The sequence below is a fragment of the Acomys russatus genome, chromosome 6, assembly GCF_903995435.1.
Source record: "Acomys russatus chromosome 6, mAcoRus1.1, whole genome shotgun sequence".
In the NCBI taxonomy this organism is placed as follows: domain Eukaryota; kingdom Metazoa; phylum Chordata; class Mammalia; order Rodentia; family Muridae; genus Acomys; species Acomys russatus.
In genome coordinates, this window is record NC_067142.1 from 86,802,172 (window position 1) to 86,826,806 (window position 24,635).

Sequence of the window (24,635 nt, forward strand, 5' to 3'; positions counted from 1 at the left end):
TTCGTGGGACATGCCCCTTGGGCTAGTATGCAGATATAAGTGAGTATATACCATTTGAGTCTTTCTGCTTCTGGGTTAACTCACTCATTATGATCATTTCTAGCTCAATCCATTTATCCACAAATTTCGGGAATTCCTTGTTTTTAATAGCTGAGTAGTATTCCATAGTGTATATGTACCACAGTTTCTTTATCCACTCTTCTACTGAGGGACACTTAGGCTGTTTCCATGTTCTGGCTATTATGAATAAGGCTGCTATGAACATGGTTGAGCAAATTTTCTTGTTGTGTGCTGGAGCATCTTCTGGGTATATTCCAAGGAGTGGAATAGCTGGGTCTTGAGGAAGCCCTATTCCCATTTTTCTGAGATAGCACCAGATAGATTTCCAAAGTGGCTGTACTAGTTTGCATTCCCACCAGCAATGAAGGAGTGTTCCTCTCTCCCCACATCCTCGCCAGCATGTGGTGTCGCTTGAATTTTTGATCTTAGCCATTCTGATGGGTGTAAGATGGAATCTCAGAGTTGTTTTGATTTGCATTTCCCTGATGACTAAGGAGGTTGAGCATTTCTTTAATTTTTTTAACGTAAGCTGTTATTATAATTTTTCCTTTGAAATCCTCATCTATAATTCCTAGATGCACAGCGAATCCTTAGGAAGTCAAATTACTCCTTCCCAAGATTATTCCTACTATTCCTGAGGGCAAAGGACCATAAACACCAGCAGATATTTTATAACAGTGGATTCTGGAGATAGCGTAAGATGTTTATCTATAGCCAAGACTAGGGCAGCGCTGCCTGTAGTAGCATTAGAGCTGCAATACTTACTTGAAGTTTTTCTCCCTGTTTATTATTCCCTAGCTGACAAGAGACCAACAGCTTATACTTTTTGAGCTACCCACTCCCCATTTTGTTTCCTGATGGCAAGAAATTGCCTTGGATATCTCTCTTGGACCTACACTCATTGGTCCAATGGCAACCCTTACCATATTGCCTGTACATCTCTGGAAGCCTAGGTCTTCTTTCTGGTTTATACTTAGAAAAAATGCTGCCCATAGAGATGCCTTGTTCACAAATCTGTTTCAAATGTCCCTATTTCCCACAATTAAAGCACAGGGATAAGCCAGGCACAGTAGAATACACTTGTAATATTAGCATTCAGGGAGGTAGAGGCAGGGGGATCTCTATGAGTTTGAGGCCAACCTACTCTACAAAGTGAGTCCAGGACAGCCAAGGTTATACAGAGAAATCCTGTCTCAAAAAAGAAGGAAAAGAAGAAGGAGGAGGAGGAGGAGAAGCAGCAGCAAAGCACAGGCCCTTTGATATTGGGAACCTATAGCTTGACCTATTACATCAGCATGGCATATGTTAGAAAAAAATATCATTCATATTCTTTATCTATTCATCTATGGGTGCTGCCTACACCTTTAGTAGTCTAATAGCATTTTTACACTCAACATTTGCATTTTCAAGTGCCAGGGTCTCCATCAACACCTATCTTGCACAAGGCCCCAATATGGCTTTCACAGCTGAGCCTTATCTTTATTTAAAAAAACAAAAAATCAGTGAAGGCTTACATGATTTTTATAAATGATGTAGACTTTTTTCCTGGCTCCTCAACTTTGTCCCAAGCTCTTAAAGCTGCTAAACAACATTATTTTGTGATTGTGTCTTCAAATCAAACCTGTTCTTGTATATCAGCATACTGACCTTCACTTATCAACTGGTCCCTCACTGTATCAATGGTCCTCGCTCAATTGCATGTTCCAAATTCCTGGCTGCTTCTCTCCACCATGACTACCAATGCAACTGAGGACCAGCCTCTAATACAGGTGTAACCAGGCCCCTCCAGTTTGTTTCACCGAGGTGAGTGCACCACATAAGACATCACTGAATCCTTGAAACGCCTTAGGTCCATCGTTTCTACTGGACGTCATCCTATTTTGTCACAGCCCTGTGCATTATCCCCATTAGCAGGCATATGCTGTATAACTACTGGCAACACTGTTGTTGATTTTGTGACCCGGGACTGCCTGGCCGCAAAAGGTGCTGTCTCCTGTCTCCTGAAAAGGGCAGTCTCATCTGACCATCCTCCTGCATTTTCATTTCTTTGACTTGACTGCCCTTTGACGCAGTTCTTTCCCCTCTTTCCACCTGGGAGGCAACTCCCTTTCTTTGGTTCAGTCACTGGAAATTAATCTATCTATTTAACCTCTCTATGATGGTTTCTTCTGTTTGCTGGTTGCCGCCCTTCTCTAATTCTACCTTTTGTCTAGTTGCTCAGCAGTTTTTCCTATTTTTTTATAAACAAAACAGCTCAAAGTGAGGAAAAGGAGAAAAAAACTGCTGCTAAAAACAAACAAACAAACAAACATGTGGGGTATATTGCAACAAAAGCCTCAGCAAAATCAGCCACTTGAAACAAAGTATCCATCCCCCTTTTCTTGCCATTTGCTCTTAAGTACTTGAAATCAAGCCTCCATTCCTTGGTGGCCACTTATAAAATGTATGTTTTTCTGTTTTGTCTTTTTGCTACTTTGTGGGCTCAACATGGGTCTTCTCCTAACTGCCTACTAATATCTTCTCTGCTCGGCAAAGCTTTTCCTGGCTCAATCTCTTTTCTTCATCTGTTGTCTGATAAATCAGCAGTGATCTTCTCTGAAGGAAATGCCAGGTAAAACAATACTGACATTCCTCCGGACCCAACAAAAGTTGCCTCTAGACTTATAACCAGACTTAAGGCAGAGCTGGCTCCTAGAAGGGAAAATGTAGTCCATGAGGAGGTGTGCTACGCTTGTAAAGACCTTAATGAATTTGCTAATACATTCAAGCAGAAGTCTGGGGCATATGTACGGGGATGGATTTTAAGAGTGTGGAATAATGGTGGAAGATTAGGCTGAGCTTACAGATATGGACCCACTGAGTGGAGATTCTAGGTTTAATATGGAAGCTCACACAGTTTAAAAAAGAAATAGGTGTAAAAGTTTGCTTGACTGTTTGGCTGAAGCACTTGTCAAGCTTACAATCACTAGCTAAGTGAGGCTTCATATCACTACTCTTCCTAATGTACAATTTGTAATTGTCTTATAAATACATTTTTTAATTGTTCACTTTTAGAATTTGCCATTTAATATTTTCTGATCTTATAATGGAAACTGCAGAAAGCAAAGCTGAATAGAACAGTGGGCTACAGTGTCTTACCTTAAATGTTGATCCTACGGTGCAAGGCATTCCCTGGACTGCACAGAACGTGAACATAGAGGTTGACTTCTTTGCTAAGAGCCAAAGATTAATGACGAGATTTCTCATACTGGATGCCAGTTGTTCAGAGATCAGTAAGAGGCTTCATATAAATTATACACTATTACTTATACAAATACAGAAGAAGGTGAGAAGGCCATGTTACCAATTTATTTCTCATACACTCTCACATTACTGGTGAAAAGTAGGAACCATCAGTATAACCCTCCTAGGCCTGGTGTACGTAGACTAGGAGTCTGTACGTCCTCACCTTCTCCCATAGGAATGCTAACAGTAAGAACGACGCGCTGGAATGCCTAGACGTGAAGTTCCCTATAGGCACAGGCTCCGCTTGCTTCTTCACTGCTGAAGGCTGCGGAGCTTTGGAGAAGTGGGCTTGGGTCACAGCAGGGCTCACAGCGGGCGGGTCTTTGAAGGTTTTCCTTGATTATGCTTAAGACTCATCATCTCCACCCACTAATCTATTGCTGTATGAACAAGCTGACGCTGAATGCTCCCACCAGCACAGACTAAGTAAGCAGTTCTGCTTTACCTTCCCCAACATGAAGAAGAAAAGCCTCTGAAACCATGGGCTAAAAAGAATCTTTCCTCTCTCTAAATGTTAGGTTTTGGGTTTTACTTTGGTTTTGTTAGGGTTTTCTTTTGGTTTTTTTGTTTGTTTGTTTGTTTGTTTTCTTTTTATAGCAATGAGCAAGGTTACTAATAGAGAAAATTGGTACTGAAGTAGGGTTGTCACTATGGCTAACTGTAGCCATGTGACTTGTATGCCTCTGGAACTGGGCTGTTGAAGGACATTTAAGAATTTGGAGCTACAGATTAGGCAAGCCCTAGAGCACTGCTAAGAGTTTGGTGAGTGATCCTGCTGAATCTAGAAGGCCAGAATGCCAATAGGTATTGGGACAGCAAACTATATTCAGGAGATTTCCAAAGAATCTGTGGAGAATTGAACTAGAGACCATTAGTGTCACATTCCAGCAAAGAATGTGGCTATGTGCTGGAATTGTGAATAAAAATTAATTTTAAAATAATGAACTGATTTATTTGTTAGAAGACATTTAAGACAACATAGTATTCAGTTTAAAGCATGGTTAATGTTTGCTGCTCTTAGCTAGGTTTATGGTAAGAGCTGCAGAGAGCAAATTGCATTATGGAAGCAATCATCTTAATATGTATTTATTTTTTATGTATATGAGTTCTGTCTGCATACACATCAGAAGAGGGGATCAGATTACATTACAGGTGGATGTGAGCCACCATGTGGGTGCTTGGAATTGAACTCAGGACCTCTGTAAGAGCAGCCAGTGCTCTTCGCTAAGCCGTCTCTCCAATCCCCCAAATGGAAGCAATTTGAAAAAATATGCACTTTGGTGAGCAAGAGAGTTAGAGAGCATTTCAAGTAGTGAACAAGGCAAATTCTGTGAACAACGTGGTGATGGTGGTGGTTACTAGGGAAATCCCATCATTTAAAGAGAAACCAAGCACTTTGGTGTTAGAGCAACAGAAAAAGTGACCTGAGTATAAGCCCAAGTTCCTCCCTGAAGAATCCAAGACATAAAAACTCAGTATCTGAAAAACCTTCACTTCCAAAAGAGTTGCCTGAGAAAGCTAAGGAGTGCCCTTCTGAAAAACAACCACCCAAAGAAAATGTCTAAGGTTAAGCCACACAAACTCAGGGATTGCTGCAGCAATGGTCAGAGAGGGTCTTGTTGCATTTCAAGTTGCCAGAAGAACTTAGTCCATTTTTGCAGTCATGCAGATATAAGAACAAAGGGTCAACTGAGGAATGCACTGAGGATCCTGGGAAATGTATTCGAGCCCAGGCAGTGTGTAGCAAGGCAAGACCTGCAAAGTGCAGCTGACACAGCAATGGACGAAGATGTGAAAGTTAGTACTAAGTTGCAATAGGGAAGACAGAATGTGCGGAACGCTGCAACTGTAGGGCATTTGCTGAGGAAGCTGCAGGCACTGAGTACAGGTGGCTCAGGAGAGGCCAGGTGTGCCACACATGTTGGGGCAGTAGAGGCCAGAGCTTCCACACTATGTTGGAGGTCGGATGGTTCTACTGGACCTTAAGTGGCAGGCATGGTGCTAAAGGACTTGATGTTTACCCTGCTGGGCTCTGGTCTTGCATTAGTTCAACTTTTCCTCACTATCCCACTGTTCCTCTTTCTTAATGTGGGATTGTTTTATTCTATGACATTGAATATTGCAAGGTGCAACTTCCTCTGACTTTACAGAGCTCACAATGAAGAAATGCACATACTAACTCACTGGCTACTTTAGTTTCTTTGGCCCTGACAGGAGTCTTGTGAGATTGGTATAGATGAATGCTAACTATGTGCCATAGGCCGACATAGTGAAGATTTGACACCTATAGTAACCCTTCTGGAAGGTGTCAGAAACTTTGAATTATGGAACTTGTGGAAGGTCCTTACATGAATCATGAGAAGAGGCATGCCCTTACAAAGGACTATGGGGCCTGCTTATTTATCCTTTATTTCTGCTCTTATCAGATGTATGACCACACATTACAAAATACTCACTAGCCATCTGACCTCACCAGAGGCCAACTGGGTCAGTCTGACCTTGGACCTAACTATAAACTAAGTAAAGCTTTTGCCTTTTGAAATTTAGTTAATTCCAGTACTGACTAAACTTACTTGCCCAGCTTGGATGAAGCAAATTGAAAACTTAATCCATACACCCTGAAATTTTAATTTCCATAATTTGCTTCCCAGTAAAGGACAGAATGGAGGAAAGGTTTCTTACTGCTTTTCTCTGGATAACTGAAACTACAGCAAAAGATGGGTTCCATCACTAAACACAAAAATGTCTGTCCTACTCCAGCACCCCCAAAATTAAAACACAGCTGCACAGGACTAGAGAGGCAGCTCAGCAGGGAAAAGCACTTGCACCACAAGCACAACTTGACTTTAATCCCCAGGATCCTCAGGGGCAAGAGAAAACCAACCATCAAACATTGTCTTCCAGCCTTCACACATGTACTATGGAGCGCCCGCGCGCTCTCCCCCCACCCTCCCTCTCTCCCTCTCTCTCTCTCTCTCTCTCTCTCACACACACACACACACACACACACACAAATAATAATAAATGATTTAAACATAATATCAGTGTATAATTTCCAAATTGGCTAAAAAAAAAATCCTCTATAGTTTCTCATACTTATCTAATTACCCCCAAAAAAGAGAGATAGCTAAGAATAAAGAGATAGCTAAGAATAAAGAGATAGATAGCTAAGAATAGCACCAGAAGAAGAGAGGACACAGGACCCACCTGAGGGGCAGAAGGAAGACAGGATCTGTCTCCTTAGCTGAGAAGAGAATCTAAGGATAGAGATGGTAAAAGATAAAAACCTAACTAGATTCCTGTTCATAAGGCACCAGCCGTTAGGTTCTTGTTAAAAAAATAAAAAGACAATGCACAGAAATACCTTTTGTGGCTATAAGCTTGGACAAGCAACACTTGGTTCAGCCTCTTCTGGAGCTCTAATACGGATAACTGCTCCATCTACTGTGTCCAAACTCTCTTCACCTCTATGCCTAGTGCTCTCTTATACCTGCTTATGCGCATACAGTTGTGTATGGCTATAAGAAGGTAAAAGACCTGGACAGGTGCATTATCTAATCCAACTTGTAATCCTTCCATTTCCATGCTCAATCCATTATTAATGGTTGTTTTTGGGTCGATGTCAATACTCACAGTGCAGTGTTAACTGGTGAGATTTTTTTTTAGTTATTTAAGATAAACTGTAAATGATACTCAGACTTAAGAGTAAGCCAAGCAAATGGATAAAGAAACTATGGTACATTTACACTATGGAATACTACTCAGCTATTCAAAACAAGGAAATCCGGAAATTTGTGGGCAAATGGATGGAACTAGAAATGATCATACTGAGTGAGTTAACCCAGACCCAGAAAGACTCACATGGTATATACCCACTTACAATTGGATACTAGCCCAAAAGAGATGTCCCATGAAAGTCTTCACTTACCAGGAGATTGGGATAGATGCGGGTACCTCCTATTGGGACTCTAGGTGAGAGAAGTATGGGAGAATGGGGAAATAGAAGGATCCAGAGGGTCCTAGAAACCTTGATCAGTCTAAGTCTGTTCTTAATCCTCTAGTTATCCTGACTCAATCTACGCCACAGTCCCCAAGCTACTTGCTTTTCAGTTCTTTTTTTGCTCCAGCTGAATCTTGTTCATCCCTCCTGCAGCTCTCTCGCCTGTGGCTGCATCCCCTGCTGAATCCTCTACTTCCTCCTCCCGAGGCTGGCAGGAAGTCCAGACCTATTCTGTGCCCTAATCAAGGATTGTCTGTAAACTGCTTTATTGGCATACAGGGGACAATTGGGGAGCAGTGTTTACACAATATTGAGACCACCAGATATGGGGGGGTACAGAAATCAACATTTGAATTACACAATAACCTTACACCTACAACATAGTGAGTTCTAGGCCAGTCATTGCTAAATAGAGAAATCTTGTCTCAACAAAACAAAACAAAAAAGACCAGGAAAAGAAGTTAAGAGCAACATGCAGAGAATCACCACAGGTGGTGCTGTGACGTAAAGCAGTGCAGAGTGCTGGCCTAGACACAAAGCTTTGGGTTCCATCCCCTATAACACAACAGCGGCAATAAAAGCTCAGGTGACCCGTCTAAGCTCCATGCAATCTTAGTCCAAATACAAGAACAGCCTAGAAAGTGCATCTGTACCATTTCCAAGCATGCTCAGGGGCTTAATCCTCCTTAGAGTTCTCTCTAATGAAGAATTATGGCAGATGATACATCTACAGGCTTAGTTACGCCGTGTGGTGGTGTGAGTGAGAACACCCCCACAGTCTCTGACATTTGAACACTCAGGCCTTAAGTGGCGGCTCCACTGGGGAAGCTTATGAGGGGCAGCCTTGCTGGAGACTGTAAGTCCCTGGGAGGGCCCTGTCCTACTTCTGATTGCTGGTGGTAAAGCACGTAAGCTCTCTGGTTCCCGTTCCTGCCGCCATGCCTGCTGCTTGCTGCCATGCCTACACTCCACCACCTGGACTCTTATTCCTCTGGAACCGTAAGACAAGATAAACTCTCTCTTCTTTAGGCTGCCTTTCATCATGTTGTCTTTATCATAGCAACACACAGGTACTAAGTCGTTGGGCTTTCTTTCATCTTTGAAAGATTACAGGCATGGGCCATGACATCCAGCAAGCAGAATGTTTTTTTCTTTAACTACTTAGCCGTACTGGCTTTGCGCTTCCCATTAAGTAATACTCCATGCGCTATTTTTTCAATTAGTTAATTAATTTCTGTGGTAACAGCAACCAAAGCAAGGGCCTCACCCATGCTGCACAAGTGTGCTAACACTGAGCTAAATTCTCAATCCCCATAATTTTTTGAAGGAGGTGGGTTTGAGACAGGGTTTCTCTGTGTAGCCAGCTCATTCCCATTTTTATTTTTAGTGTTAAAATAGTATTTTTAAAAAATTCTCCACTGATATCTTCTGTCTTCATCACTGTTATACTGCTGTGAAGAGACACCATGGTCACAACAACTCTTATAAAAGAAGGCATTTAATTGGAAGCCTGCTTACAGCTTCAGAAATTTAGTCCATTACCGTCATGGTGGGGAGCATGGCAGCATGCATGGTGCTGGAGCAGCTGAGAGCTACATCCTGATCTGCAGGCAGCAGGCGGAAACACTGGACCTGGCACAGGCTTTTGGAATCTGGAAACCCGCCCCCTGTGACACAGTCCTCCAACAAGGCCACACCTCCTAATCTTTTTCAAATAGTGCCACTTCCTGATGACTAAGCATTCAAACAGATGGCCTATGAGGGCCATCCTTACTCAAGGCCCTGCATCTTCTATTCCTCAGCCACTACGAAGATCTTCTGTTTTCCATAGTTTCTGAAAAGACTCTCATTCACACTGAGACCTATGCTGTTATATGCATAACAAGTAAACTACAGGCTGCATAAAGATTCAGTATACAAAAGAAACTAATACAGCAAAAACATAGGGAATCTTGTGCCAAAAGACTAGAGTAAGACTCAAATATATTAACACATATTAACATAGTCACCTGACTGAGATCTATTATTTTAATTTGGGGCTCATAAAATATCTAAAGTAATAAACATCAAAAAAATACAATTCACAGTGGTGGGATAGTTTTGAATATAGAATGGAACCTTTAAGACAAAAATGATACTACATAAAAAGCACTTTTCAAAATGTGTGTGTGTGTTTGTTAGAATTTGCACATATGTGCAGAACTCATAACACATCAAAGCATTAAAAACACAAGTTAGGGATAACTATGAACACAACTAATGTGAGGAATTCTTCAACTATATGCCAGGCTGTACTATACCAAAAGTATTCACATGGGAGACAGGGCAATGAATGTAGTAAAATCTGTCTTAAGGATGCCCTAACTACAAATCAGATAATTCATGAAGAAAAGAAACACAATGTATGTAGTGACTGTCAAAAAGCCTTTACCAGCAGTCAAATCTCAGCAAGTGTCAAAGAATTCACAGGAGAGAAACTTTATGCTTGTAATGAATGTAAGAAAATCTTTGTTATGAGCTCATTCCTCAGGAAATATCAGTGAGCTCATCTTGGAGAAGAAGATCTGTTTTGTATTCCAAAACCCACTATTTCTCTGATGGAAAACACTTCATTTCCCCTTAATGATAGGTGGCATAAAATAACTCACCCCCACACTCACCTTGATGAAAGGCTTTGCTATAAGCAAAAGAAGAAATTGTAAAGAAAATAGAAGATAACCAGGGACGTCTGGTAAATCTAAAACAACTCAGTCCATAGTCTTCTGTCTGTCTGTCTGTCTGTCTCTCTCTCTCTCTCTCTCTGTCTCTCTCTCAACCTCTACCTCCAAAACTATCTGTATTGTGATTCATAACAGTAGCAAAATTATAGTTATGAAGTAGTAACAAGATAATTTTATGGTTGGGGGCCACCACAACATGAGGAAATGTATGTGGAAATATGGGGTCACAACATTAGGAAGGTTGAGAACCACTGTCTTAAGGGATATTGAAATTTGTTTCTTCATTTACTATTAAAAAGATCTTCCAATTTATGTCTCAAACTTTATGGTTATTCTTTATTTTATTTATTTTTTTCCAAACAGGGCTCACGATGTATCCATGACTGGTCTCAGAATCACAGAGACCCACCTGCCTCTGCATCCTAGATGCTGGGATAAGAAGTATGTGCCACTCTACCTGGCTCAGACTTTATAACTACTAAAGGCTGTGTATATTTCATGTTTTTTCTAAGTCCTATTTTTCACTTTTCTGCTATAGTAGGCAGTGCTATAATGATCGGGTCTAGGAATAACGCTTGATTTCTGTTATGTTATTTCCTTATAAGAAAGTTGTTGGAGAAGGCGATTTTAGACAAAATCAGAAAAATTCCCAACCCCTTGCCACAAAAACAAAATATATCAAAATCCCTATTACTTATTTTCACAAAGCCCTTAAATTCACACTTAAGTCATAGCTTTACATTATTCAAGTACTAGTACAGGAAACCTGTCCATTAAGTCATCATTAATATACACACAGAACATAAGACAATGGCCAACGGGCATGTCCTGTTAAGGTGGATTGGTGTAAGCAGTGGACTATAGCCTGCTATGCAGGATCATGCACAGCATGCAAGTCAACTATGTAGCCAAGGAACATGAGGAGTGTCACTGCCTCCAGGCTGGCCCATAAACACCTCTGAGAAACAACGCTTTCCCTTTCTTTCCTCCACAGTCCCAGCTTGATGAGGGACATGCTACCCTCCAAAGCCACATGCCGGAGATATGCCAGAGCCGCAGGTGCCAGAGCCTAGACCTGTACTACCATAGAGGTCGTGCCCTGTGGTCCTTACAAACCGCTGGCCTGAATTTCTCAGAGTAATAAGCCTCTCCTCCGCTTGCTGACTATCTATCATGTGATCTGATAAGATACTAGTGTCCTTGTTTAGATTAGAAACATCTCCACACATTTGAACACTTGGTCCCTGTCTGGAAGCTCTGTTTGGAGCCTTGCTGAAAGAAGCGTGCCATGGGGAGTGGGACTTGAAAATGTATAGCCTCACCCCACCTCCACATCTCTTAACTTCCTGATCCTGCTGCTGTGTGCTCCCACATTGTGGACTTCCTGCCCTCTGGAACCGTATGCCACAGTAAACTCTTAAGTCGCCCATGGTTATGATATTTTATCACAGCAACCAAAACACTCAAGGGAACAAACAGCCTACTAAGGGCACACACTACTGCAGCAGAGTGGATGGAAAAAGAAGACAAGGGCTGAATGGCAAAACCCAAGGTGGACTCTAAGCTCTGGTGAATATGGAGTTGAGCTAGAACCTAGATGTGGGCAGGAAACAAAAGGCATCTTACGTGAGGCTGTACAGAAGTACATGAAGTATAAATGGCTGTCTTACAAAAACTGCTAATTGCAAAGCATAACCTCTGAAACTTTTAATATGTAGTTAGGGTTTCTTTCCTTTTTAAAAAAGATTTATTTATTTATTATTACATATACAGTGTTGTGCCTGCATGTACACCTGCAGGTCAGAAGAGGGCATTAGATCTCAGTACAGATGATCATGAGCCACTATGTGGTTGCTGGGAATTGAACTCAGGACCTCTGGAACAGCAATCAGTGCTCTTAACCCTGAGCCACCTCTCCAGCCCTAACCTCTGAAACTTAACCAAAATGAAATGCAACTATACTGGGGAAAAAAAAAAAAGCATGGGAGGATGAAATAATGCTTTATTATTTCATTGTTACTAAACTGTTATCACTTTGTTAATAATTTTGGTTTTTACTTCTCTAGTCATTTATGGCTAGTTGGTTTATACATTAACATACATTAACTAGTTTAAAACTCACAAACCAAATGAGAAAGACAACACTGTCATCCCATTCTACATCAAAAAGCATCATGCGAACCCAATGCAAACCCACCACGAAATCAAGTCCACAGCTACCTACACACTGTAAAAGTCAAAGGGACCGGAGAGAAGCCGTGGGATATGAAGGCAGACAGGAGAAACAGACAGCTAACAGATAATTCCGCTTCTCAGTCTGCATCTGCTGTAGGTACAAATCTGACACAAACTAACCATCATAAGCCCCTGACCAAGAGAACACTTTCAGATGAAGTTAAACTACCACTCTTGCTATGGCTCAGAGCATATATTACACCTTGTTTACTCTGTAAAAACCTCAACCAAAACAAACACACAACAACAACAACAACAACAAAAACCTACTATAAACAATAGAGAAGATATATTTCTATAGAAAATATGCTTTTGGTTAAGTCATTGAAAAATAATTTCCTTAATAATTATCACTAATGCAACCATTAATTGTCTTTTTAAACTGAATTCACTAAGGCAATCTACTGTTGTCCTCAGAGTCAGACAATGTGTTTTCATTTGTACGTAAGCCAACAGTCATGTCTGCACCTGGCCATCTTGGCCTTTCCACTCCATTTCAGGGCGACCTCAACTGGCACCCTGGCTCTCACTGCCACATCCATCCCAATTTCCCATTCCTACCCTAATTTCTAGATTTTGATATCCAAATGCCTGACATCCCCAATCAATGTTTAAGAGCACCTAGAACTCAACACACCCCAAATGGAACACGTGACTTCTGTACCATGCTAACAGCATCGTAGTTTTCATAGCAATTACAGATATTTTGAATTACGTGCTTTGTTTATTGTCTATATTCCGCTAGCCCAAACATTATAAGGCACAGGAGACGAAAACATCTGCCATTTATTAACCACAAAATTGCCCATCCTTAGAACAGTACCCACAATTAGACAAATGGTAAAATATAAAATATAAAGCTGGGCATGGTAGCACATGCCTGTAATCTTAAAACTCTGGAAGGCAGGGACAGGTGGATCACTGTGAGTTCAGGGCCAGCCTGGCCTACAAAGTGAGTCCAGGGCAGCCAAGGCTACACAGAGAAACCCTGTCTTAAAAAGTGAAAAATAAAAATGAAAATGAAAAGTAACAGAAGAAACCCATCCTCTACTTCATAACCTTCAGACCTTCAACACACTTTTTATTTCCATCATCTACGGAAGGAAATAACTGGATATATATACAGGGGCTTGTAAAACTGGCTCTCTGTCTACCACCGCTGCTTTTCATAGGGCACTGGAATCCAATTCTACTGTCTCTTTCATCAAAGACTAAATGGTATCAAAGGGAATAAAATACAATATGGTGAACATACAAGCCAAATTAAAAGAAAAAAAGAGGGGCTGGGGAGTTAGTTAGTACAGCGCGCACCATAGCAGGCATGAGGACATGCATTCAGATCTGCAGCACCCACATGACAGCTGAGCATGGTAGGAAATGCCTGTAATCCTAGTGCTATAGAGGTGGAGACAGGCAAACCTCCCAGATAAGCTGACAGCTAGTTTGGACATATCAGCAAGCTCTATGCTCAGTAAGAAATCTCATCTCAAGAAATAAAGCAGAAGAAAATAATGCAAGGAAATACCTAACATGGACCTCTGACCTACACATACATGTACATACACACAAACACACAGATAACAGAGAGAGAAGGAAAGAAGGAAGGAGGGAGGAAGGAGGGAGGGGAGGGAGGGACGGAAGGAAAGGAGGGAGGGAGGGTCCAACCTTAAAATTATAGTCTTAGACTAAGAGGGACAGGAGGGCGCACGTTCTGCGTACACAGCAGACAGTATTACTAAACAGCCCTTCTCTTCCTATCTCTGCCTCCTTTGTTTATCCTACCTCAGAAGAAGGATGGGGTGGGGCTTGGGCTACAACAGAGCAGCACACAGCTCACAGCTACACTGTAGAATAGATGCACTCTGCTTCCAGGGCTCTATAAATAGCCTGCCCTTGGCATCTCAGGTCTGCTTATTCTGGACACTGTCCTAGATTGTCCCACGTTAGCTTTTCACTACCATCCCACACTTGCCTACAAAACACCTTTGTCCTGGGTCTCCAGGTCCATAATTCTTGTTCCCCACAATGGAAGCAGAATAACCCGATGTACTGTGGGGATATGTTTAGATAACAATGTTGGAAGACCCGTCTCTCTCAATATTATACATTTTGAAGATTTCCTGGACCCTAACTTAGCAAATATTAAAGGATCAGGGCTACAGAGCAAGCAGGCAGGCATTCATGAAGCCGCAGGGTCTTCTACTCTTTCCGCTCATTGATATGCTCTGCAAGCAGAGCACGGCACTGCATTCTCCTAAGAAAAGTGGAAATCCAAGTCACACTGAACTACATTTTTCTACCACCAGATTAACAGCAGCAGTAACAACAAAAACATCCAAAAGACACTACTAACAGAGCAAGGATTTCACACAAGTCTGCAGGGAAGGCAGAATGGTGTTGTGATGGCTTCCATTTCACTGACAACTTGACAGGATATGGATTACCTAGGATGTAAGGCTCTAGACACGCCTGTGAGGATTATTATTTATTTTAGTTTATTTTGAGGTTCAAAATAGTTTAATATGGGTTGATAGGTAAGAACGTAAGAGAAAGTGAACAATCAGAGCTCCCTTACAGCAGGAACGGATCCCAGAGCTGGGGTACCTGAATTATTCAGGTCAGTCTCTGGACAGATGTGAGAGACTACCTTGACTAGGTGAACTGTGTAAGAAGGCCACACTGATGGGGGCTCACTGCTCCCTGAGCCTGGGCTGCACGAGAACAAAAAGCCCACTGGCACACCCCATCTCCTCGGCTTCAGGCTTCTGCCACCATGACTGCCCAGCCCTGTCCCCCGCAAGCTGCTTTTGCCAAGAATATTTTATCACCGGAACAAAAAATAACTAAGATAGGCATCATATACAAGGTAAGAAAATTTGCAATTTCTAGCAGGTATATAATTATAACCTTTTACTCTTAAAAGCAATATTCCTCTTCAGAGTCCGTCCCTGCCCACAGGTCTCAGTAGTGAGCTCTCACACACACTTCATACAGTGAGCTCATGATGTGCAGCTGCCACCTTGGACTCACAGTCTGCTTTGTGGACCAGGTGAGGCACTTTGATTTTATTCCAGGTACAGTGGAAATCCACAGAAGAATTCCAATCATCAGAGTGATGTGGCTAATTTACATTTTTAAAATCACCAATACTTACTATAAGAAGGCAAGCATTTAAGTAAGAAAAAAACAGAAAACTACTCTAGTGTCTAAACAGGAGACAATATTCAAGACTACAATGACCGCAACAAAGCAAGGGGGAGGACAGACTCAAAATACTCTACAAGTACAACCAACAACTACACATTACAAGTGGAAGGTAAGAGACTGACAGAAATACAGGAAGATTCTTAAGTCAGGACCAAAGCCACTAGGTAGACAGTGCTACTTATTAGCTGGGATGAGAAGGGCTCATTGGAAGATGAAGGCTCACTTAAGAAATTAAGACGCCTTTAAGATGAGTCAATCTGCTATTCTATGGGCATCCAAATAAAAATATTGAGATGTCAGATAAAAGAGCAAGGACTTAAAGTCCTTCCACACTGGCTTTATTCAAGGCACATTCAAACCAGGAAAATTAGATAAAAACCAACAGAAGTGAAATTAGTCGGGGGCTACACTGTCATATGTTCTGTTGCAGACAGATAGAACAGCCAGCAAAGGTGGAACACACATAAAAATGAGTTCAGCGTCAAGTGGGGCGTGGTAGCACACTCCTGAAACCCCAGCACTGTGAGGTGAATGTAAAAGTATCAGAAATGTAATGCCAGCACTAGACACTCAGTAAGCTGAAGGCCAGTGCGGGGTATACAACACCCTGCCTCAAAAAAAAAAAAAAAAAAAGCAAGAGTTGGTTTGGTGTCATTCTATCAGAATAACTGGCACCAATTACAATGGTTATACTTTATATAATCTTCATATGTTCTTGTCTGTGTAAGCATACCCTAAAATGAAGAAGTGTTAGCCTTCAGTCTTACATGAGTAAACATTTATGAAACATTTAGAATAGGATACTATTAAATGCTGAAAAAATACAGATCTAATTTTTTTCAGTAAATGATGACAGTGTGAATAATGTTTTAAATGTTACTGGGCTAAGAACGTAGCTTAGCACACATGAAGCCCTAGGTTCCATCCCCAGCAATGCATAAAATCAGGCACAGCACCAGCACACACCTGTAACCCTGACACGTGGCCAGTGGAGGTAGAAGATCAGGAGTTCAAAATCCTTTGCTACACTGTGAATTCAAGACCATCCTGAGCCACCTGAGGCCTTGTCTCAAAAGTAAATAAATAACTACAAAATGAAGATTCCACAGCACAAAGAGAAGTGAAAAGGCTTGTTTATTACAGCACATGACCCTAGCTAAGAGGAAGACCATGTTAAGATCGCAGCTGTCCTGATAGCCTTTCCCTGGTGCCCTCTGTGCTCCACTCAGTCTCTGTTTTAGGTGTCCTTCACCTGAGTACTGCGTCAACTGGTTTTGATTGCAACTGAATCACTTCTTAGCCTTTGGGTTTTGATCAAGTATGATTCCAAATGATCTGTGTAGCATGTTTTGTGTCCCATCAGATGATCTATGTAGCATGTTTTGTGTCCCATCAGATGATCTATGTACCATGTTTTGTGTCCCATCAGATGATCTGTGTAGCATGTTTTGTGTCCCATCAGATGATCTGTGTAGCATGTTTTGTGTCCCATCAAATGAAAAGGCTTCAAAATGTTAGTGGGACAAGATAACAACTATAAAATTATTTAAAGCTCTCAACAGGATTAAAATAATTTAGTACACAAAAACTAAATAAAATATAACGCAAGAATTAAAATGCTTACATTAAGATAAACAAATTTGTTCTTCCCTATTTTTGGTAAAATGCACAAATCAAGAAAATTGACTCAATCTCTGCCTTCCAGTACCAGAGAAACGACACAATAACCACCACGTGCTAATGAAGAAGATGACAACTGCAGGCTGCGAACCACAAACTAGCATAGCCACATCAGTGATAATCTCATGTATTTACGCAACAACGTTTAATTTTTTTCAACTTCAAAGCAGTTAAGGATTTTCCAGGATTACTGACATTTTTCTGGCATGTAAGTCTATCATGTGTCATAGACACTGCTTCAACCTCCTCAAGGTGAAAGGTCAGGGTGAGCTTTAGGCTTTTGGCCGAACTCCAAAGTGCCAGCTCACTTGAAGAGAGAAAAGAAGGAGATGCTCCTCACTGTGACAAAGGCAGGGGTGGTCAGGGGGGTGAGGGAGACACAGGCAGGGGTGGTCAGGGGATGAGAGAGACACAGGCAGGGGTGGTCAGGCGATGAGAGAGACACAGGCAGGGGTGGTCAGGGGATGAGGGAGACACAGGCAGGGTGGTCAGGGGATGAGGGAGACACAGGCAGGGGTGGTCAGGGGATGAGGGAGACACAGGCAGGGGTGGTCAGGGGATGAGAGAGACACAGGCAGGGGTGGTCAGGGGATGAGGGAGACACAGGCAGGGGTGGTCAGGGGATGAGGGAGACACAGGCAGGGGTGGTCAGGGGATGAGGGAGACACAGGCAGGGATGGTGAGGGGATGAGAGAGACACAGGCAGGGGTGGTCAGGGGATGAGGGAGACACAGGCAGCGGTGGTCAGGGGATGAGAGAGACACCGGCAGGGTGGTCAGGGGATGAGGGAGACACAGGCAGGGGTGGTCAGGGGATGAGGGAGACACAGGCAGGGGTGGTCAGGGGATGAGGGAGACACAGGCAGGGGTGGTCAGGGGATGAGAGAGACACAGGCAGGGTGGTCAGGGGATGAGAGAGAGGGTTCTTCCTTTGCTGTCTCCAGGTCTGCTTCTTCACAGCACTGCACTAAGGAGTGGGGTGTCCTGAGATTTCCTAAAGGCCATAGAACACCTGGTCCTTGCCTCCCATCTAGCACCTGGGTTCCCTTCCTGGACAACATAGTTGAGTGGCCTGGTTGCCAAGGGCTCCTTCTAAAGAAGTGTGGGCAGTTGTTGGTATCAGAGGATGTGGTCTTTGTAAATACTCCCAATTTGAATTTCAACCAGTGGCTCGCATCTCTCTGATAGGGTACAGTAAGAGAACAAAAGCCAACTAGAGCCCAATATGGACCCAGCCTCAAGATTCTGAAAGGGACCAGAAATCAAACTCCTGTTCTTTGCCTACTCGTAACATAAAAAATTTAAAAAAAGATAGAAGCCAGACCTTATTTATTAGTCCATCAAAATGAAACATATAACTGTCAGTAGCCACATAATAAGCAACACATGGATTCAAGGTGTGCTCATCTATAATACAGATAATGAGAGCTAATATTTATTAAGTTCTATGCCTTATATATTCAAATTATCATACTAAAATTTATTATATCCTAGGAAGTATTCATTTAGTATTTAAATATCCATGCAGAGGATTGGCCTACCTTTTCTAATACAGATAAGTTCATGTACTCCACAGGTTCTCTCTCCACCTATTAAAAAAAAAGTTTATTAGCAACTAAAAATACAGAAAATGGCCTCAGTTTGACTGTTAGAAAGAACTATGCTAAACAGGCACCTAGAAATGATCTTAGAAAAAAGCTCCCTAATTATTTTCTGGAAGGTTAATGAAACTAGATACACCAGTCTGAATTTTCCTTAATAATCTAGACACCAAGGCTTTATGACTTTTGGGATGAAGACGCTTCCTTTATTTGGTAAGCTATTCCAGTGGAAAAGCTTCTTAAGAGGAGAAAGTCCACCACCATCTCCTATGTGTCCATAGTAAGGGAGGAGCACTTTGTTCCTGAGCCCCAACATCACAGTTACCTTAAATGTCAGCCCTGTCAGAAGCACCAGTCATGCTGCCACATGAGCTATAAAGGCAAGTGTGGCCCTCACCTCATTCTCAGCTACCCACTCCAATAGACAACATGACATAATAATGATGATGATGATGACGGTGATGATGATAGGGATGATGGTGGTGGTGATGATGATGGTGGTGATGATGGTAGGGATGGTGATGATGGTGATGATGATGGTGGTGGTGGTTATGGTAGTGGTAGTAAGATGGTGATGATGGTGGTAGTGACGATGATGGTGGTGGTGGTGGTGATGGTAGTGGTAGTAAGATGGTGATGGTGGTGATGATGATGATGGTGGTGGTGGTGATGATGGTGATGATGATGGTGGTGGTGGTGGTGATGGTGGTGATAATGATGTGATGATGATATGCTGCCCCATGCACACAAACACACACCCAAAAAAACTGTTACTTCTTTGGAAGACCTTTTCCCCATAATCTCATTTTCAAACCTCTATTTAGTGGTCAGGAAAACATAAATACAGGAACGTTTGCATATTTATAAAGCCCCATGCAATCAGTTATCACGAAGCACACACCCAAGTTACAGCAAAGCAGACACAGCAGTTAGCCACCAACTCCAAAGTCTACCCACCTTCACAAGCACTGCCCAAACCTACAAAGGAACTACAAAGGAACTACTCTCCTGTGTTCTGATAGCAAGGCTGCTCCATCTGCTTGTGTGGAGTAGACATGCTCAGTCCTACTATCCTCTGTACATTTGTGATTCGTTCCCATGTTTAAATACACATAAACATGTATACAAGCCTGTGTGTATCTAGACATAATAAGCTTCAGTGCATATGCATTTGGACTGCTCTGAGTTTGGGTTTGTATTAATACTGCTACAGGCCTTTTAAGCATGTCACTTTAATACACATATCATGCCTTGCTCCTGGTTATTTACCCAGACGAACTGCTGGGTCTATCTGGCAAGATAAAAACAGTGATGTAACTTTGTGCTATGCACACACAGGAGAATGCTATAGACTCTATAAAGGTTATTTTGATATTTCCAACAATAGGATAAACAGTGAAAACAGTGATCTGAAAGAGAAAAAAGCCAGACAAAAAAGACAATTCAACCCAATTGGAGGAATGCATTTCAGGGATCTTCTGCACAGCATGATTGATGGTTTTAGGATAACTTATTATAGTTTTGAGAACTTCTGGGGACAGCAGATTTTAAATGTTCTTGCCAGAAAAAAGTGGCAGACATGTCCTGATTTAATCTTCGACAATATGTGTACATATAAAAAACACTACATTATAGATTATAAACATAGTGATTACTCTTATCTAAGAGAAATTTTATTACTCAATATATATGCATTTCTTTCTCTCAAAAACATAATGCCACTATTCTAATGTGAAATCAATAAAATTTTGTGGTATTCTCTGTATGTTACATTTAACCTTACCAATTACACCATGAATTATTTTTAATTTTTACATAATAATATTAAATTATTTAATCCTTTTAGTTCATTATAGAAGCTTATTATGAACAGTTTAGTTACAAGAAACAGAAATCCTACAATTATATGAGAAATAAAAACTGTGATATTCATTTTTTTAAGTAGATCATTTGAGAAGCAAGCAAAAAAAAAAAAAAAAACCCTAGAAAACAGTATTTCTATCACTAAAGTAAGTTAGATCTACTGTCTAATTTGGTTGTAATGTCACTACTTCCTTATTATCAATAACTATAATACTACATCAGAAAGACAGGCTTAGCAAAACACAAAACACCCAACTCAAGCTAAATCTACAAAAGAATTATTAATCAGCAAAACTCCACTGTCAAATATAGTTTTAAATGTAGTATTCCCAGTGAGCTGCAACAGAGCACTTGCTGGAGAGACAGGATGAGATACACCTCTGACTACGTCTTCTAACACCGAGAAGACATTAGTCAAGTGAGTGGGCATTCACTCAGCTTTAATGGAATAGAATCAAGTGATAATGATAGCATAATTTATACTGAGGTCTATATTTGCATAGGTTTCTTAAACTATCTCTTCTATACAGTAATTAAGCCACAGTCTCTGGATGTAGCATTTGTAACTTAAGTTTGAGTTACATACTTTACTCATGGAACCAGATTGTACTTTTTAACATCTATTGTTAACGCAAGATTCTCCTGGGTTGAAGAGATGAATGGCTCAGCAAGTAAAAACACATTCTGTTCTTGCAGAGGACCTAAGTTCCATCCCTACATGTCAGGTAACGCCTAACTACTTTTCACTGCAATTCCAGGGGATATGATGCCCTCTTCCAGCCTTGGTGAAAAAACACACACACACACACACACACACACACACACACACACACACACACACACCTTCTCACATTATTTCAAAATAAATAAATAAAAATAAATCCTTAAAATTAAACTCTTCACATATCTAATATACGTTGGTTGTTTTATTTGATTCCCTTAATCCTAACAGTGGTTTTTACAATGCTTAGTATTAACAAAACAAAGAAACAAAAACCCTGTGGAATGACAAGAAAAACTATTTTAAAAATATGTCTGTACTTTCTGTATGTATTTATTGGATTTGTGTATGTGTGGGAGTGCACACTCTCATCCCATCACTTAGGGTCTAGAGATTGAACTCAGGTTGTTAGGCACAGCAACAAGCGCCCTTACACAGTGAGCCGTATCTCACCTGCTCCTATCTTTGGAAAGTAATAATTACTGCATCTTAAATTTAGTTAACTGATAACTGTCAAATCTGTCAAAGTACTTTTTTTTTAAATCACAGAACTAATATAAGAGACTAGAACTTGACAACAAGCCTAGCTAGCTCATTATTTTTTACTACAAAGTAAAACTCTAGTGGTTACAGTTTCCCAAGATTTCTAGTTAGTGTTAAAAAAAAAATTGCAGTTAATAATCAATGAAATTAAGAAGTTTAAATGAGGGTTTTTTTTTTCATTTAAACAAAAAATGGGAAATTTATGAAATTGCTTTTAAGTGGAGGTATGTCCACTTAAATGGACATGTCCATTAAAGGGTTGAACCTTCTGTTCTGAATAGCAGGAACATCAAAGCCTACAGGTAGATTTTATTCTCCACCATCTTAGCAAATTGAGATCATGTCAGTGCGTCCTGTACTTAGTCTCTAAAGTGAAGTAAACCTGAAACACACAGCTAAGTCAATTCTGGAATTTGCTGTCGGGGTCCTAAAGAAGCCCCAGGGTGTGTCCACTACCAGAGACCAGTCACCTGAGGGAGCTACCGTGATCTCACTTGGAGGGGAACACATTAAACGTAGACTCATAATGATTCAGCCACAGGTGCCCTGCATATGGGTTATGAATGTACATGTCCCACAGGGAAGGTCTGGAAATCTTTCCGCACTGAGCTCGTCTGAGGTGGAAAACACGCTGTGAGCACTAACTGCACAACATCCTCCTTAAAATGAAAAGCAAGGCAAACCGCACGCCTCTCCAGCCCCAGGTTCTCAGGAAAATACCCATGGGTACCACCTATCTTACCCAAGAACTTAGCTCTAAGTAAGCTACTTGAGAAACATTCCTGCTGGCCGTCCTCTCGGTGCCTCTGTCATAGAAGCGTTTACTTCTCCCCGGAGAAAAGCAATCTGAGGGACAGATGCGAGGATTAACCTCATGACGATGCCCTGGTCCCTTACCCGTCAACAGAAGCGGGTAGCACTGATATCACCGGCCCAGAGTGCTGGCTCGGTACCGGCGGAGCAGGTCCTCCTGTCCCAAGGGCAGCCTCCCGCCGTCGCCTCACATCGTGCTCCTCAGTACTCAGAGCCTCGGTACCCGAGCCTCTCACTCAGTACCTCAGCGCCTTGGTACCTGAGTATCTCACTCAGCGCCTCAGTACCGGAGCATCTCGCTCAGTACCTCAGCGCCTCGGTACCCGAGCCTCTCACTCAGTACCTCAGCGCCTTGGTACCTGAGTATCTCACTCAGCGCCTCAGTACCGGAGCATCTCGCTCAGTACCTCAGCGCCTCGGTACCCGAGCATCTCACTCAGTACCTCAGCGCCTTGGTACCTGAGCATCTCACTCAGTACCTCAGCGCCTCGGTACCGGAGCATCTCGCTCAGTACCACAGCGCCTCGGTACCTGAGCATCTCACTCAGTACCTCAGCGCCTCGGTACCTGAGCATCTCACTCAGTACCTCAGCGCCTCAGTACCTGAGTGCCCTCGGCGCCTCAGAACCTCATTCACCTCAGCGCGCACAACGCGTAGGCCAGTGCCCGCGAGGACCGCACGCCGCGCCTAGGCCGGTGTTCCGCATCTGCCTCCCTCACGGTGGGGACCCGCACCCCGCGCCTCGGCCTCCGGGGCCCTGCGCTCGCCCGCGGGGCGTCTTCTCCGCGCGCCGCTCGGCCTCCACTTACCTTCGATCGCCATGATGCGCTCGCCATGGACCGCACCAACCGCAGGAAGCGCGTGGGGGGGGGAAAGGCGGGGAGGGGGGGGAGGAGAGCGAGAGGTTGCGCCTAGCCCTCCGGCGAGAGGGGCGGGACCGCCCCGAGGCCGAGCTGCCGGGCCGCGGGGAGCCGGGGCGGGGCGGCGGGGTGGGGTCGGAGCTCCAGAGCAGGCGGCGCAGGAAGCGGAACCTTCCACGGACGCGCACCATCAGCACGTGACACCGCCCCGCCCCCGGCCCCCCCAGGCCCCGCCCCTCGCGACAACCGTCGCCTGGCCCACAGCCCCGACTTAACCCGTTCCCACCTACCTCCCCAGGCCCCGCCCCCGAGGTAGCCACAGCCCCGCCCACCACCGACCCGACCCCTCCCGCCTCGCACAGGTGCGTGAGTGGACGAGCGAGCGCCGCCCTCCGCGGCCAACCTCCAACCTGCTTGGAGAGCCGCCCGGGAGACGTCAGGACCATGGACAGGTCCGCGAGGGCTGGACGCCGGACGCGCTCCCGGAGAAGATCTACTCAGGTTTGCTTTGGTTGGCCTGAACACTCACCTCACACCAAAAGAGGGATCCCGAGGACGCTGTCTCTCCCTCCCTCCCTCCCTTCCTCCTCTCTCTCTCCTCAGCTTGCTGCCCCCTTGGAAGTACAAGTTCGCTTTTGTCCATACATTGCAAGCACACATCTGAGGCCACACACTTGCAGGTGTCGGACAGACATCTTGACAAAGGGCCTGAAATGCTTGTGACGGACCCGTTTTTAAGTTTGCAGGCCTGAACAACCAACAACTAGCTACCTTATCAGCCCCTCCGCTATTTGCCTGACCTCCCGCTTCAAGTGATTAATTTTAAAGGCCCAGAAGAAGTAGAGGACAGGGGGAAGATGCTCACTCCTGAACAGGTGGCTGTGCTAAGGACAGATACAAAGAAGAAAATGGGTTCCACTTGTTATGTAAGTGACGCTGGGCTGTAATCTAGAGCAGAACTTGCCTCGGGTTGGCTTTACGTAACCTCTCTCTCAGTCAATCGGTGCTCAACAGACATTGACCCTTAACATCTTTCCTGCATTTCTT

The 24,635-nt window shown here is 43.0% G+C and overlaps 1 protein-coding gene across 3 annotated transcripts in view; it reads right to left on the bottom strand.

The window, feature by feature from the left end:
* Syt14 (synaptotagmin 14) overlaps nt 1–23,594 on the bottom strand; it is a 135,101-nt gene extending 111,507 nt beyond the window's left edge. For 2 of the 3 annotated variants that reach the window (XM_051148161.1, XM_051148160.1), the window contains exons 1-2: nt 23,538–23,565; nt 18,728–18,775 (exon numbers count right to left, since the gene is read on the bottom strand). In XM_051148161.1, the coding sequence (XP_051004118.1) occupies nt 18,728–18,775; nt 23,538–23,550 (61 nt within the window). In that variant the 5' untranslated portion in view covers nt 23,551–23,565. Of the gene's footprint in view, nt 1–18,727; nt 18,776–23,537 lie in introns of all 3 variants that reach the window. The other variant, XM_051148162.1, reaches the window with a different exon arrangement.
* Between the last annotated feature and the right edge of the window lie 1,041 nt (nt 23,595–24,635).